We start from the raw sequence: 18,193 nt of genomic DNA on the forward strand, positions 1-18,193 counted from the left end.
GCAGGGGTAAGAGAGAAAGTCCAGTTACAGTTACCTACAGTAAGTGATTTCAGATAGGCATGTAAAAGTTGCAGGGGTAAGAGAGAAAGTCCAGTTACAGTTACCTACAGTAAGTGATTGCAGATAGGCATGTAAAAGTTGCAGGGGTAAGAGAGAAAGTCCAGTTACAGTTACCTACAGTAAGTGATTTCAGATAGGCATGTAAAAGTTGCAGGGGTAAGAGAGAAAGTCCAGTTACAGTTACCTAAGTGATTTCAGATAGGCATGTAAAAGTTGCAGGGGTAAGAGAGAAAGTCCAGTTACAGTTACCTAAGTGATTTCAGATAGGCATGTAAAAGTTGCAGGGGTAAGAGAGAAAGTCCAGTTACAGTTACCTACAGTAAGTGATTTCAGATAGGCATGTAAAAGTTGCAGGGGTAAGAGAGAAAGTCCAGTTACAGTTACCTACAGTAAGTGATTTCAGATAGGCATGTAAAAGTTGCAGGGGTAAGAGAGAAAGTCCAGTTACAGTTACCTACAGTAAGTGATTTCAGATAGGCATGTAAAAGTTGCAGGGGTAAGAGAGAAAGTCCAGTTACAGTTACCTAAGTGATTTCAGATAGGCATGTAAAAGTTGCAGGGGTAAGAGAGAAAGTCCAGTTACAGTTACCTAAGTGATTTCAGATAGGCATGTAAAAGTTGCAGGGGTAAGAGAGAAAGTCCAGTTACAGTTACCTACAGTAAGTGATTTCAGATAGGCATGTAAAAGTTGCAGGATAACCATTCTTTAGCATAGGTGACTTAATCAGTACCTCAGTCAATTTGGTTTGACCATCTGTGCTCAGCCATGGTTATCCTAAAAACCGGGACCATTAGGGTGCCTTGAAGACAGAGCTTGAGAACCTCTGCACTATGGTCTTTCATTAGCTTTACTGCTACCTACTGTCTCATTAGTACAAGAACTGGCAGACATAATATACACATTTGTATGTTTTGTGTCTTGTTATTTTATATTATCAAATTGGCATAGGATATTTCTAAAGAGTTACTGCAATTCTATCATTATTAAAATATTTTGCCAACAGAGATAAAGGAATGTTACTGTGCCCTCAAGTAAAGATGTTTTCGCTCTAGTCAGCAGTATTTATTAATTACATTTTTAAAAAAGTTGTATTTTTTATATATATGAATATGCCAATTACTTACGTGAACCAGCCAATGGGAGCAAAGCATTCAATGCTGGCAATATAGCAGACTCTGTATTTTTATGTTTTGTCAGCACCTTCAAAATTATTAAATGATCTTTGTTCTCAACAAACTCTGTCAATTGCTCTTCTGGAACTGATGGAGAAAAGAAGATATACATTGGAAATTTACAGTAATCTAAGGCTTAATTGTTAAATATAAGAACAAAATGAGATTATTAATGATCAGTTCATGATAACTTGGACATCTGGACAAAAGGGGGTTGCTCTTTTTTGGAAAACCAATTTAAAAAAAAAAAAACTATTAAACATAAACACATGACATAACCCATTCGGAACAGAAAAAAGCACCCATTCCTGCAATGTGAAGCAGTAAGATACAGATGTGCCCCTGCTCATCTATATTGCTGAGTGCGTACGCAACCTGGGTCCGAAAATTTGCAGTCATTTTCACGTGTGCGCCATGTGATCCTATTAATCACTGGTGCAGATGCAGTTAATTCGCACACCCATGGGTACACTAATTGTGGAATATGAGCCGCGACTCGCCTCTGCCACCGAAAAGTTGAAGAGGAACATATCTGTAGCTTGTGCTGCAACATTTGTCACTAGTAAACTAAGGCCAAGATTTATCAAGCCTTGGAGAGTGATAAACTGCACAGTGATAAAGTACCAACCAATCAGCTCCTGTAATTTTTCAAACAAAGCCTGTAACATGTTAGTTGGGAGCGGATAAAGTAAAGTAGGTCAGTAAAGCGTAATGGTGGAGTGGGGGATGAGGTGTGTGTTTTATTTAGCAGTCGGGAGGCCCTAACATGAAAGGGGCAGTGACATGATGGGGGGGCAACCGGTAATGTTGTTCCTTAGGTTGCCCTGAACCCCAAATTCGCCCCTTTCCCACCTAGACTTCTTCCCAGAAAATCTTGGGGCTGTCAATGATAAGCATGGTGAGCGTTTCCATCAGCAGATTTCTATGATGAAAAAGAGGTACCAGGCAAATGGCGTTCATGTATGCTGGCTGACTATTGCTGGACCATGAAGAGAGATATCCCAGAGCAACAATATGCCCGAAAATCCTCATCTACTACTTTTTAGGTCAGCCAGAATGATGTGTATATTTATCATTTAGACTTATGTAAGTACTAATTTAATAAAACTTTAAATGTATGTGTCACAAAAACCCTGAAAAATCGGAATGCATATTCAAATTCAGCACAAAGTATACATTTATGTAGTACTTGTGAAAGAAAAAAAAAGTTATTTTGTACAGCAGTGTAACAGACCCACGAGGAGAGTGAATGTTAAGTCACCCCCGCAGCGGTGCAGGCAGACAGCACAGATACTGGACTCACCCTGTCTCCAGAGTTCTGTCCTGTGCAGCTACAGCTGAGCAGAGCTTTTTATTTACAAACTTTACTGACAACCAGCCCAAGTTGACAGAGCTCACTCCCTGATTCTACGGTGAGGAGAAGCAGATACCAGTAGCTACAGAATCAGTACGAGATCCCAGTGGACAGGAGACTGACGCCGGGAGCACAACAGCCGGAATCCCAGCGGCGAGCGCAGCGTGTCCGCTTGTCATGCTTCAGTCCCGGTGGCAACCGGTTCTATTCCCCTCCGGGTGGTATCATGGACCACAACCCAAGAAGGGTAACCAGCCAGCGGTCGGGACTCCGGGATTCCGGCGTCTAGATCCTGACCGCCGGGATCCCGACACACGGTAAATTAACTGCCTCCCGTAGCTACAGGTAGCGATTTCAGTGCTGGAGAAGACACCATGTGGTAAGTTATCTCTTCGCTTAGTAATAGCAAACTCACTTAGCACTGCCATAGCTGCATATGGCAGCATGAAAATCCAGCAGGCAGCGTAGGTAGCCAAAATGCAGAGAAATAGACGTTATGGTAAGAACTTACCGTTGATAACGTGATTTCTTTTATGTCCACAGGTATCCACAGGATAACATTGGGATATGCTGGAGCGACAGCGGAAATGGAACCAACACGGTCACGAGCTTTCTGGCCTCCCAGGATGCATCGGGGCTTCACCATATAATCCCGCCCACTGACTCAGTCAAATCAGTTCTTTCCACAGCGATTAGGCAGGAGCATCAGGTAGAAACCTATTTAGGTGATAAGAACACACATGCACACCCTTCCACACAAGAGGGAAGAGGTTTAGGGATTGTCAAGATCCTCAAATCAGGTGCGTCAGGGTGGGACCCCTGTGGATACCTGTGGACACAAGAGAAATCACGTTATCAACGGTAAGTTCTTACCATAACATCTATTTCTCTGGCTGGGTCCACAGGATTATCCACAGGGGATTCCCAAAGCCAGTTTTAGTGGTGGGGACGCTCCTGATTACACAGGAGGACCTTTCGCCCGAAGTCTGCGTCATGAGAGGCAAAAGTATCCAAGGCATAATGTCTGATGAATGTGTTTATGGAAGACCATGTGGCTGCCTTACAAATCTGTTCTGCTGAAGCACCCTGTTGTGCTGCCCATGAAGGACCTACCTTACGTGTAGAGTGTGCAGAGACATTAGCCGGAGTAGGGAGATCTGCATGAGAATAAGCTTCTGATATTACCATTCGGAGCCATCTCGCCAGCGTCTGTTTACTAGCAGGCCATCCTCTTCTATGAAATCCGTAGAGGATGAAGAGAGAATCTGTTTTCCTGATGGCACTAGTACGATCTTCGTAGATACTTAATGCTCGGACTACGTCCAGCGACGCTTCTCCCGCAGAAAGTCCCGATACCTGAAAAGCTGGGACTACAATCTCTTCATTAAGGTGAAACTTTGAAACCACCTTTGAAAGATAACCAGATCTCGTTCTGAAATGCTCTGTCTGGAAAATAACTTAGGAAAGGAGACTTACACGATAACGCTCCTAAAGCTGACACTCTTCTGGCTGACGCCATTGCCAGTAAAAAAAAGCACTTTAGCCGTTAACCATTTAAGATCTGCTCTCTTAAGCGGTTCAAACGGAGGATCCTGGAGGAATTTAAGAACTAAATTAAAATCCCAGGGAGTTGCAGGAGGAACAAATGGAGGTTGAATATGTACAACTCCCTGATAGAAAGTACGTACCATCCTGTAAATCAGCAATCTTTCGCTGAAACCATACAGTTAACGCTGATACTTGAACTTTCAAAGAAGCTACTTTCAAACCTTTATCCAATCCTGCTTAAAGGAAATCCAAAATCCTGGATACTTTAAAAGATCTTGGATTCAAACTTTTTCCAGTACACCAATGAATATAGGCTTGCCATATTCTATGATATAAACGAGCTGAAGAAGGCTCTAAGCATAGTTTGGATTACTTGTTTTGAAAATCCTCTAGCTTCTAAGATAGAGGTTTCAACAGCCACGCCGTCAAAGAGACGATCCAGATGACTGTGACAACAAGGACCCTGCATTAGCAGATCTGGACGTTGAGGAAACAGTATTGGTGCTTCCACGGACATTCTCAGTAGATCTGTATACCAATGCCTTCTTGGCCAAGCTGGAGCTATTAGAATTATTGCTCCCTTTGCTTGCTTTATTTTTCTCACTACTCTGGGTAACAGAGATATTGGAGGGAACAGATATGCCAGATGAAATTTCCATTCTACTGACAGTGCGTCTACAAGGACCGCTCCTGGGTCCCTTGTTCTCGATCCGTACCTTGGAACTTTGTTGTTTAGACGAGACGCCATGAGGTCTATCTCTGGTAGACCTCATCTGTTCACTATTGTCTGAAACACTTCTGGGTGTAATGCCCATTCGGTTTCCTGAATGATGTGTCGACTGAGAAAATCCGCTTCCCAGTACAGTACACCTGGGATAAACACTGCTGACAATGCTGGGAGATGGAGTTCCACCCATGTTAGAATGGGAGTTACTTCCTCCATCAATCTTTTGCTGTGAGTTCCTCCTTGATGATTGAGGTACGCTACTGCTGTCACATTGTCTGAGCGAATCTGGACTGGTCTTCCTTGCAGACTGTCCTTTGCCTGAACTAGAGCCATATAAATGGCCCTTATTTCCAACATATTTATTGGCAGGTGACTTTCCCTTGCGGTCTATTTTCCCTGGAACCAAAGGCTTCCGAGTACCGCACACCAGCCTTGCAGGCTGGCATCTGCTGTCAGGACTTGCCATTCTTTTATCCAAAAGGGTCTCCCCTTGTTTAAATGGTCTGTCTGTAGCCACCACGCTAGAGACCTTTTTACGTTTACTGGAAACTTTATCATCTGCTTTTTTATTGTCTGATGATTTCCGTTCCATTTGGTCAGAATAAGGTGCTGTAATGGTCTGGAGTGGAATTACGCATATTCCACCATGTCGAAGGTTGATACCATCAAACCCAACAGTCGCATTGCTGCATGGACTGACATTGTCTGGGCGTGCAACGCTTCCTGAGTCATGACCTGCACCTTGACCATCCTTTTCTCTGGTAGAAAAACTCTCTGTAGATCTTAATCCAATATGGCCCCCAAATGGACCATCCGCTGTGACAGATTCAGAGACGACTTTTCCCAATTTATGAGCCACCCGTGTCTCTGTAAACAAACTATTGTCTGTTGAAGATGGCTCAAAAGTAACTCCTGCGAATGTGCTAGGATTAACAGGTCATCGAGGTATGGGAATATTCTCATCCCCTGCTTGCGGAGATAAGATGCCATAACCACCATAATCTTGGTAAACACCCTGGGTGCTGTTGCTAGCCCGAAGGGCAAGGTTTGGAACTGAAAATGTTCCTGGAGGATGGCAAACCTGAGATAACACTGATGAGACAGTGCTATAGGCACATGTAGGTAAGCATCCTGTACATCCAAAGATACCATGTAATTTTCCGGTTCCATAGCTAGCATTATGGAGCGTAATGTCTCCATGTGGAACCTTGGGATCCAAATGTATTTGTTTAACATTTTCAGATTGAGAATTGGTCGAAATGACCCATTTGGTTTCTGGATCAGAAAAAGATTGGAGTAAAACCCCTGTCCCCTTTGTGATGGAGGTACTGGGACAATCACACCTGACTGAAGTAATTTTTGGACTGCTTCTTGCAGGGCATTGGCCTTCGACTCTATACGAGACGGGCTGGTGCAAAAAAATCTTTGAGGAGGCTGCCTTCTGAATGGGAACCCATACCCCTGAGATACCACCTTCTGCACCCAAGCATCTGTGGCCGACTGTTGCCAAATGTGTGCAAAATGAAGGAGTCGGCCCCCAACCCTGGAATCCTCCAGGCGGAGGCCCGTCTCTTCAGGCTGATGGTTTCTGTTCAGGCTTGGAAGCTGGCTTTCTACTAGCCCATTGCTTCCTACCCCTGGCCAATCTTATTGGACTGGGGCTGCTTAGACTCCTCTTTAGCTTTCACTTTGCTTTGCCATCGAAATGAGCGAAACTTTGAACCCCTAGTCTTAGGGTTACAAGTAGCCGTAAATCTGACCTTTTTTGATTCAGCCTCTGATTCTAGGATATCAGATAATGGTTTCCCAAACAATATAATACCAATGAAAGGCAATGCTTCCAATTCTTTCTTGGATTCCGCATCTGCTTTCCAGGTACGTAGCCAAACTGCTCTACGAGTGGCTATTGTCAAGGCTGAAGCTTTAGAAGCAACTGTACCCATATCAATTGCTGCTTCTTCCAAGTATTGGGCAGATTGTCTTAAACGGCTTAAAAGATCCTCTTGCTCCCTATTATGAGAAGAGAGGCCATTCTCTGGTTCCTCTATCCATTCGCCCATTGCCTTTGCTACCCAGGCCGAAGCCATAGCAGGTCTTACCACTACTCCTACTAGAGAAAATAAATTTTTCAAGAAACTATCTACCCTTCTGTCTGTGACATCATTTAGTGAGGTAGATGACAGTGGTAAAGCAGATTTATGCACAAGTCGCAGTACATGTGCATCTACTTTTGGAGGAACTTCTCTTTTCGAACAATCCACAGCTGGAAATGGATAATAAGAATTCCAACTTTTCAGAATCTTATACCTTTTACTGGGCGTCGCCCAAGACTCATCCATCATTTCAGTCAGCTCATCTGACGCTGGGAATTCAGTTTTAACTGTCTTTGTTCGTTTAAACACAGGTGCTTTAGATTTTGACACTGTCTTGGCTGGCTCTTCCAAGGAGAGAACAGCCTTCACAGCGTCAATAAGTTCAGCTACATCCTCTGAACTAAAACTCTGCGACTGATCATCATACGGAGTATTTGAATATACTGTATCATCATCTGCTGTATCATCTTGTGTAGTCTGCCACATAGACGTATCTGTCTTAGTCTTACCTGTCCCTTGGTTACTTGTAGAGGCTACTGGAACCAAGCCGTAGGAAGGGAGCTGCATGTATGGGTTAATAGTGTAATCTAACCCCTGGGGTGGCGCTATCGGAGTTAACCTGTCCGCTATTGAAGACAAAGTCTTTGCGAACATATTCCATGGTGGCTCTGTTGGTTGTTGAACCAAATCCTGTTTTTTTCTTTGCTGAAAAGCAAAACAGTTTGCACACAACCCCTCATAAGTGACCAGCTGGTTCATACCAATTAACCCTGTCTTACAAGATAAGCATGTTAGGGATGTAGGAGTGCCTGATAAATTCTCCTCGTCACTTTTGCCGCTCACAGACATGGTAAAAATCTGTTAATGACTATACAATTTGTTACTGAAAATCACCTATATATGGATATATAGAAGTGAGATCAATCGGACCACAACCGTGCACCTGATTTGAAGGTCAGAACAGGACTGACTACATAGAAAAGTCAGCACACATACTAGCAGTTAGTCACATGTTAAGGCATTAAACATTGTCATATGAGAATACAACCCCCATAACAACTTACAAGTAAGTAGGAAGATTGTACTTCTGTTTTAACTGGTCTTTTTCAACATAACATGTAGAAACCACAGTAATACACAGATCTCATATGCAATATGTACTAAAATTAACAATTCATATTAACAAGTAGAGAGAATTTTAGTACTGTATACCTTTCCTCCATCGAGCGGGATACAGGGAGACCCACCACACTTCCATATCCAAACAAATACGCTCACAAGACGCTGAGTGGATTCAGATGCTACTGGTGTACACTGCCGTTCGGATAACTGATGCAAGACACGGACGCTCACTGACGGACACGGACGCTCAGTGACTTACACGTGTATGCAGGCGCTAAGGCCTGCGACTCGGTCTAGGCGGATCTCTAGTGTACACAAACGCAGCGTCTAAGCTGCGACCGAGTACCCTCGTGGTAGCTTCTGAGACGGAAGTGAGGTCATTCAGTTCATGAACGGGTGACGCGCGGAAACTGGTCATGAACTTGGAGGAGGGACTGCCAGGAGAGCGTCCGATTCCCCCGGTTGACTTAAACTTTAAGGATCGCGGCCTCAACCTAGTCCTGGCGCCTATGGTCCCTAGAGCGTAGTGCTGTCGCACTCGAGGTGTTCGGCGCATCAATACACCGTTTGTAGTCTCCACCAATACAGTGTAGCTGTGTCCGGACCCCCCTAGCAAGAGGAAATCCATAGAGTTACCTTCCCCCCATGCTCCGGCCACAGCCTGGTTACGTCTGCTGGACCTGCTAGAACATCCGACACAGACGCCCGTCGAGACAGCACTGTACCGCGAAGGTAAGCGTTGTTGCGACCCGGTGGGGAGTTGTTGGAGCGACTCTTTACCGTATGCGTTTAAGACGCTGTTAGGAAAAAGTCGCTCGAAAAAAAACTTAGTAAGACTATAAAAATAAAATAATAAAAAGCTTCAGGCTGCTTTATCTACAGCAGCCCTGTGACCATGGTCCGGCTACTGCCGCACCAAACAAAAAACTGATTTGACTGAGTCAGTGGGCTGGATTATATGGTGAAGCCCCGATGCATCCTGGGAGGCCAGAAAGCTCGTGACCGTGTTGGTGCCATTTCCTCTGTCGCTCCGGCATATCCCAATGTTATCCTGTGGATAATCCTGTGGACCCAGCCAGAGAAATCCCTATAACACATATTGAGAAGCAACACGTACAGGGATTTTCGTTTTGCACCCTTATTTTAGCTTAGTACATGGAACCATTGAAGAGAGAGATAAAGTGGAGAGAGAAAAAGAACCAGCCAATCAGCTCCTAACTGCCATGTTACAGGCTGTGTTTGAAAAATGGCAGTTAGAAGCTGGTTGGTTGGTACTTTATCTCTCTCCAAGGCTTACTACATCGGCCTTTAATGCTGGGACCCTGGCCAGTGGGTCAGCCTTTTGGTTGATCTGCAGACCTAACTGACAACTGGTAAGTGCATACACACTTACCAATCGTCCGGCCAATGTGTCGTGCCTAATATCACAACTCGACGGGCATTTAAATGTGCCTGACCAATTGACATGTCATATACAGTATGAAGGAGAAACCAGAAGAAAAAGGATCTGCCTCCGATGCACTGAAGATTTAAAATGTAACTTTTACTAATGAATTAAAATAATCCATATCTATTAATTATCACAAATCTTAAGGACAAATCTTATGTGAACGTTTGACAACACTGAATAATAAAGAAAGAAAAAAGATGTAACAAATGTTTAAAAACAGCGGAGCGTCTTTTTTATGTCTGAGACAGTGTTACAATTATACCTGGATTCTGATCAGATATCCAGGTATAATTGTAACACTGTCTGAAATAAGATATTTTGTATCAGTGATTCATATTTATACAGTGACTTAAACAAGACAGACATAAAAAAGACGCTCATCTGTTTTTAAACATTTATTGCATCTTTTTTCTTTCTTTATTATTAAGTGTTGTAAAACTTTCAAATTTTTTCTATACAGGTTGAGTATCCCTTATCCAAAATGCTTGGGACCAGAGGTATTTTGGATACCGGATTTTTCCGTATTTTGGAATAATTGCATACCATAATGAAATATCATGGCGATGGGACCCAAGTCTAAGCACAGAATGCATTCATGTTACATATACACCTTATACACACAGCCTGAAGGTCATTTTAGTCAATATTTTTAATAAATTTGTGCATTAAACAATGTGTGTGTACATTCACACAATTAATTTATGTTTCATATACACCTTATACACACAGCCTGAAGGTCATTTAATACAATATTTTTAATAACTTTGTGTATTAAACAAAGTTTGTGTACATTGAGCCATCAAAAAACAAAAGTTTCACTATTTCACTCTCACTCAAAAAAGTCCGTATTTCGGAATATTCCGTATTTCGGAATATTTGGATATGGGATACTCAACCTGTACATGTTTTTTAATACTTTGAATAAGAGTTATCCTTAAGATTTGTGATAATTTATAGATACTGATTATTTTAATTAATAAAAATAAGAATTTACTTACCGATAATTCTATTTCTCATAGTCCGTAGTGGATGCTGGGGACTCCGTCAGGACCATGGGGGATAGCGGCTCCGCAGGAGACAGGGCACAAAAAGTAAGCTTTTAGGATCACATGGTGTGTACTGGCTCCTCCCCCTATGACCCTCCTCCAAGCCTCAGTTAGGTACTGTGCCCGGACGAGCGTACACAATAAGGAAGGATCTTGAATCCCGGGTAAGACTCATACCAGCCACACCAATCACACCGTACAACTTGTGATTGAACCCAGTTAACAGTATGATAACAACGAAGAAGCCTCTGAAAAGATGGCTCACAACAATAATAACCCGATTTTTGTAACAATAACTATGTACAAGTATTGCAGACAATCCGCACTTGGGATGGGCGCCCAGCATCCACTACGGACTATGAGAAATAGAATTATCGGTAAGTAAATTCTTATTTTCTCTAACGTCCTAGTGGATGCTGGGGACTCCGTCAGGACCATGGGGATTATACCAAAGCTCCCAAACGGGCGGGAGAGTGCGGATGACTCTGCAGCACCGAATGAGAGAACTCCAGGTCCTCCTTAGCCAGAGTATCAAATTTGAAAAATTTTACAAACGTGTTCTCCCCTGACCACGTAGCTGCTCGGCAAAGTTGTAATGCCGAGACCCCTCGGGCAGCCGCCCAAGATGAGCCCACCTTCCTTGTGGAGTGGGCATTTACAGATTTAGGCTGTGGCAGGCCTGCCACAGAATGTGCAAGTTGGATTGTGCTACAGATCCAACGAGCAATCGTCTGCTTAGACGCAGGAGCACCCATCTTGTTGGGTGCATACAGGATAAACAGCGAGTCAGATTTTCTGACTCCAGCCGTCCTTGAAATATATATTTTCAATGCTCTGACAACGTCCAGCAACTTGGAGTCCTCCAAGTCGCTAGTAGCCGCAGGCACCACAATAGGCTGGTTCAAGTGAAAAGCCGAAACCACCTTAGGCAGAAACTGAGGACGCGTCCGCAGTTCTGCCCTGTCCGAATGGAAAATCAGATATGGGCTTTTGTACGATAAAGCCGCCAACTCTGATACTCTCCTGGCTGAAGCCAGGGCCAGTAGCATGGTTACTTTCCATGTAAGATACTTCAAATCTACCGATTTGAGCGGCTCAAACCAATGGGATTTGAGAAAATCCAAAACTACGTTGAGATCCCACGGTGCCACTGGAGGCACAACCGGGGGCTGTATATGTAGTACACCTTTGACAAAGGTTTGTACTTCAGGCACTGAAGCCAATTCTTTCTGGAAGAAAATCGATAAGGCCGAAATTTGAACCTTAATAGACCCCAATTTGAGGCCCATAGACAATCCTGCCTGCAGGAAATGTAGGAATCGACCCAATTGAAATTCCTCCGTTGGGGCCTTCTTGGCCTCACACCACGCAACATATTTTCTCCAAATGCGGTGATAATGTTGTGCGGTCACTTCCTTCCTGGCTTTAATCAAGGTAGGTTTAACTTCCTCTGGAATGCCCTTTTCTTTTAGAATCCGGCGTTCAACCGACATGCCGTCAAACGCAGTCGCGGTAAGTCTTGGAACATACAAGGTCCCTGCTGAAGCAGATCCCTTCTTAACGGTAGAGGCCACGGCTCTTCCGTGAGCATCTCTTGAAGTTCCGGGTACCAAGTCCTTCTCGGCCAATCCGGAGCCACGAGTATTGTTCTTACTCCCCGTAGCCGTATAATTCTCAGTACCTTTGGTATGAGAGGCAGAGGAGGAAACACATACACGGACTGGTACACCCACGGTGTTACCAGAGCGTCCACAGCTATTGCCTGAGGGTCTCTTGACCTGGCGCAATATCTGTCCAGTTTCTTGTTGAGGCGGGACGCCATCATGTCCACCTTTGGTTTTTCCCAACGGTTCACAATCATGTGGAAGACTTCTGGATGAAGTCCCCACTCTCCCGGGTGGAGGTCGTGTCTGCTGAGGAAGTCTGCTTCCCAGTTGTCCACTCCCGGAATGAACACTGCTGACAGTGCTATGACATGATTTTCCGCCCAGCGAAGAATCCTTGCAGCTTCTGTCATTGCTCTTCTGCTTCTCGTGCCGCCCTGTCTGTTTACGTGGGCGACTGCCGTGATGTTGTCCGACTGGATCAACACCGGCTGACCCTGAAGCAGCGGTTTTGCCAGGCTTAGAGCATTGTAAATCGCTCTTAGCTCCAGTATATTTATGTGAAGAGACGTCTCCAGGTTCGACCACACGCCCTGGAAGTTTCTTCCCTGTGTGACTGCTCCCCAGCCTCGTAGGCTGGCATCCGTAGTCACCAGGACCCAGTCCTGTATGCCGAATCTGCGGCCCTCTAACAGATGGGCACTCTGCAACCACCACAGAAGAGACACCCTTGTTCTTGGTGACAGTGTTATCCGCTGATGCATGTGCAGATGCGATCCGGACCATTTGTCCAGCAGATCCCACTGAAATATTCGTGCGTGGAATCTGCCGAATGGAATTGCTTCGTAAGAATCCACCATCTTTCCCAGGACTCTTGTGCATTGATGTACTGACACATTTCCTGGTTTTAGGAGGTTCCTGACAAGTTCGGATAACTCCCTTGCTTTCTCCTCCGGGAGAAACACCTTTTTCTGAACAGTGTCCAGAATCATTCCCAGGAACAGCAGACGTGTCGTCGGGGTCAATTGAGATTTTGGAAGATTCAGAATCCACCCGTGTTGTTGAAGCACTGCTTGGGTTAGTGCTACTCCGACTTCCAGCTGTTCTCTTGACCTTGCCCTTATCAGGAGATCGTCCAAGTAAGGGATAATTAATACGCCTTTTCTTCGTAGAAGAACCATCATTTCGGCCATTACCTTGGTAAAGACCCGAGGTGCCGTGGACAAACCAAACGGCAGCGTTTGAAACTGATAATGACAGTTTTGTATCACGAACCTGAGATACCCTTGGTGTGAAGGGTAAATTGGGACATGCAGATAAGCATCTTTTATGTCCAGGGACACCATGAAGTCCCCTTCTTCCAGATTCGCTATCACTGCTCTGAGTGACTCCATCTTGAACTTGAATTTCTGTATGTACAGGTTCAAGGATTTCTGATTTAGAATAGGTCTTACTGAACCGTCCGGCTTCGGTACCACAAATAGTGTGGAATAATACCCCTTTCCCTGTTGTAGGAGGGGTACCTTGACTATCACCTGCTGAGAATACAGCTTGTGAATGGCTTCCAATACCGTCGCCCTTTCTGAGGGAGACGTTGGTAAAGCAGACTTTAGGAACCGGCGAGGGGGAGACTTTTCGAATTCCAGCTTGTAACCCTGAGATACTACCTGCAGGATCCAAGGGTCCACCTGTGAGCGCGCCCACTGTGTGCTGAAAATCTTTAGTCGACCCCCCACCGCCCCTGAGTCCGCTTGCACAGCCCCAGCGTCATGCTGAGGGCTTTGTAGAAGCCGGGGAGGGCTTCTGTTCGTGGGAAGTAGTTGCTTGCTGCACCCTCTTACCCCTTCCTTTGCCTCTGGGCAAATATGACTGTCCTTTTGCCCGCTTGTTCTTATAGGAACGAAAGGACTGCGGCTGAAAAGACGGTGTCTTTTTCTGTTGGGAGGTGACCTGAGGTAAAAAAGTGGATTTTCCGGCTGTTGCCGTGGCCACCAGATCCGATAGACCGACCCCAAATAATTCCTCTCCTTTATACGGCAATACTTCCATATGCCGTTTGGAATCCGCATCACCTGACCACTGTCGCGTCCATAAACTTCTTCTGGCAGATATGGACATCGCACTTACTCTCGATGCCAGAGTGCAAATATCCCTCTGAGCATCTCGCATATAAAGAAAAGCATCCTTTAATTGCTCTATAGTCAATAAAATACTGTCCCTATCCAGGGTATCAATATTTTCAGTCAGGGAATCCGACCACACCACCCCAGCACTGCACATCCAGGCTGAGGCTATTGCTGGTCGCAGTATAACACCAGTATGTGTGTATATACTCTTCAGGGTAGTTTCCAGCCTCCTATCAGCTGGATCCTTGAGGGCGGCCGTATCAGGAGACGGTAACGCCACTTGTTTTGATAAGCGTGTGAGCGCCTTATCCACCCTAGGGGGTGTTTCCCAGCGCGCCCTAACCTCTGGTGGGAAAGGGTATAATGCCAATAACTTCTTTGAAATTAGCAGTTTTCTATCGGGGTTAACCCACGCTTCATCACACACGTCATTCAATTCCTCTGATTCTGGAAAAGCTACAGGTAGTTTTTTCACACCCCACATAATACCCCCCTTTGAGGTACCTGCAGTATCAGAGATATGCAAAGCCTCCTTCATTGCCGTGATCATATAACGTGTGGCCCTATTGGAAAATACGTTTCTTTCTTCACCGTCGACACTAGATTCATCTGTGTCGGTACCTGTGTCGACTGACTGAGGTAAGGGACGTTTTACAGCCCCTGACGGTGCCTGAGACGCCTGGACAGGTACTAACTGGTTTTCCGGCCGTCTCATGTCGTCAACTGACTTTTGCAGCGTGCTAACATTATCACGTAATTCCATAATTAAAGCCATCCATTCCGGTGTCGACTCCCTAGGGGGTGACATCACCATTACCGGCAATTGCTCCGCCTCCACACCAACATCGTCCTCATACATGTCGACACATACGTACCGACACACAGCAGACACACAGGGAATGCTCTTATCGAAGACAGGACCCCACTAGCCCTTTGGGGAGACAGAGGGAGAGTTTGCCAGCACACACCAAAGCGCTATAAAAATGTATATAAACAACCCTAAAAGGTGTTGTTTCTGTTATATGCGCTTAATATATAAAAATATCGCCAAAATATGCCCCCCTTCTCTGTTTTACCCTGTTTCTGTAGTGCAGTGCAGGGGAGAGTCCTGGGAGCCTTCCTCACAGCGGAGCGGAGCAGGAAAATGGCGCTGTGTGCTGAGGAGAATAGGCCCCGCCCCCTAAAACGGCGGGCTCTTCTCCCGGAGTTTGCGATATATGGCAGGGGTTAAATACATCCATATAGCCTCAAGGGCTATATGTGATGTATTTTAGCCATAGAAAAAGGTATTATACATTGCTGCCCAGGGCGCCCCCCCCAGCGCCCTGCACCCTCAGTGACCGCTGGTGTGAAGTGTGCCGACAACAATGGCGCACAGCTGCAGTGCTGTGCGCTACCTTATGAAGACAAAGTCTTCTGCCGCCTGTTTCCGGACCTCTTCAACTTCGGCATCTGCAAGGGGGGTCGGCGGCACGGCTCCGGGACCGGACTCCATGGCTGGGCCTGTGTTCGATCCCTCTGGAGCTAATGGTGTCCAGTAGCCTAAGAAGCAAATCCATCCTGCACGCAGGTGAGTTCACTTCTCTCCCCTAAGTCCCTCGTAGCAGTGAGCCTGTTGCCAGCAGGACTCACTGAAAATAAGAAACCTAAAAAACTTTTTCTAAGCAGCTCTTTATGAGAGCCACCTAGATTGCACCCTGCTCGGACGGGCACAAAAACCTAACTGAGGCTTGGAGGAGGGTCATAGGGGGAGGAGCCAGTACACACCATGTGATCCTAAAAGCTTACTTTTTGTGCCCTGTCTCCTGCGGAGCCGCTATCCCCCATGGTCCTGTCGGAGTCCCCAGCATCCACTAGGACGTTAGAGAAAGTTACATTTTAACCCTTCAGTGCACCGGAGACAGATCCTTTTTCTTTCTTCTGGTTTTTCCTTCATATATGACAGGATCTGTGGTAGCACCCCCAGCATAGAAATGAGTATATGACACATTATTATTATTAGGGGTTCCCATAAATCAATTCCACTCAATATTCAAAATTAAATATATATTTCCTGTGCAACGGTTATCCCTTTCCCCCCATTCCCCTTTACTGTAACAATTGAGATGTCAATCACTTGTGGTCCCTGCTGCAAGTATACAACCGCCGGTACATATAGCCAGATGTGCCAATATCTGTAGCTACAGGGCTGACGCGATAGGTCTGTGAACAACTGAAGGGATCATATATCACTTAGGGCAGGATATATTAAGCCTTGAAAAGTGATAATTTCACTGTGATAAAGTACCAGCCAATCACCTCCTAACTGTGACATGGCAGTTAGGAGCGGATTGGCTAGTACTTTACCACAGTGAAATTATCACTTTTTAAGCTTAGTACATCCGCCCTTAGTGTGTACCCAGCTTTAGTCTGTCATCTGCTCTTAGTAGAGCACTATTAAAGCACATTCACAGAGCTCTATAGCAAAACTATAGCCAGCTTGTAATGTACTAGTTTAAAAAAAAAAAAAGAGAAATATAAAAACAGCAGTATTAGGAGTAGTACAACAACAAGGGGGGGGGGTTCCCAGCAGGAATTTATTTAACAAATCTTGCAGCAGAGGCTATAGAACAGTGTTTAAATTCAAGGTTGAAGGTTGTTGTCAAAAAAAGGTACAGTCTCCATCTTGCAGAGGACAGCAACATGGCATGCATAAAACAAGATAGTATCCTTTAGTGTAGTTCATAATTGTCAAAGGACTTCTCAAAATCAGTGGCACAGCCAAACTTAATGCTACAGCATTCAATGACATTCTAGAATTTTTATCCAACTTTATAGCAATAGTTTGGGGAAGGAACTTTCCTTTTTCAGTATGAAAATGTGGGAGTGCAAAAATGAATTTCCGCTAAAAGAAACGGTTTACACAATGTAGTATGCAAGAACTTGACTGGCCTGTGCAGAAACCCAACCTCATCCCCATCAAACACCTTTGGGAGAAGATAGCTAAAGGAAAATACTCCACAGCAGGGTACTACAGATACCAAATGGGCAATCTGCAACAGTCTCTATCAAATGTAGAATCGCAGATACAAAAACAATATGCTTAGCAAGAATGATGTAGTGATACTACTGAAGACAATGAGGACACATGTGAAAAGACCGCTTTCTTAGCACAAATGGTAAGATTATTCAACTTAATTTAATGGAAACAAAGTCCATATTGGTGCTTTCGATAAAATTAGGATCCACACTTTGAAAAAGGGAGTAATCCATAGATATAAGACAATAAGAACCACTGGAGAACCATTAGCGAGTCTTGCACTTACAGACTAAAACCTTCAAACAGCATGTAGCAAAATCAGTTTTGTGTAGAGGGGTTCATTCATTCTGTCTTCCATAAATGATGGTTGCACTTGTCAATATGTGCAACATACACAGAGAGCAACAACAGTGCACTACCTCAACAAAGAAAACAGAAAAATGTTACCTGTACAGTATGTGCTGGGTTGCTGGCTGTGAGTGGCTTCTCATCACTCTAAACACTCAAACACCTCAAACTGCGATCTGCGATGCGTCCTCCTTCCCAATTAGCTCTGTACGGCAAGCGTCAACAGACTAAAGGTGGGTACACACTGATAGATATATCTGCAGATCAACTGATCGGCAGATATATCTATGGACGGATCAGGCAGTGTGTTGAGCATACACACTGCCCGATCCGTAGGGGACAGACAGACATGAACTGGGCAGGCGTGTCGGCCGACCACCCGTACACACACAGCGATGCGCCAATATATCAGTAGATATATTGCCCGTCAGCTGTGCTGCGGGGCCGACGCAATATGTCTGTGAACGACGGAGTTCACAGACATATCGCCTGTACACACTGGCCGACGGACACGCGATATATC

At 44.9% G+C, this 18,193-nt stretch overlaps 1 protein-coding gene across 4 annotated transcripts in view; it reads right to left on the minus strand.

Annotated features, from left to right (window-relative positions):
- The window catches only part of LRRK2 (leucine rich repeat kinase 2), a 469,339-nt gene that overhangs the window by 382,956 nt on the left and 68,190 nt on the right, over window positions 1-18,193 (minus strand). For all 4 annotated transcript variants that reach the window (XM_063927081.1, XM_063927083.1, XM_063927080.1 and 1 more), the window contains exon 7: window positions 1,186-1,320. In XM_063927081.1, coding sequence (XP_063783151.1) covers window positions 1,186-1,320 — 135 coding nt within the window. The remainder of the gene's footprint in view (window positions 1-1,185; window positions 1,321-18,193) is intronic.

This window comes from Pseudophryne corroboree, chromosome 6 (assembly GCF_028390025.1).
Source record: "Pseudophryne corroboree isolate aPseCor3 chromosome 6, aPseCor3.hap2, whole genome shotgun sequence".
Taxonomy (NCBI): Eukaryota; Metazoa; Chordata; class Amphibia; order Anura; family Myobatrachidae; genus Pseudophryne; species Pseudophryne corroboree.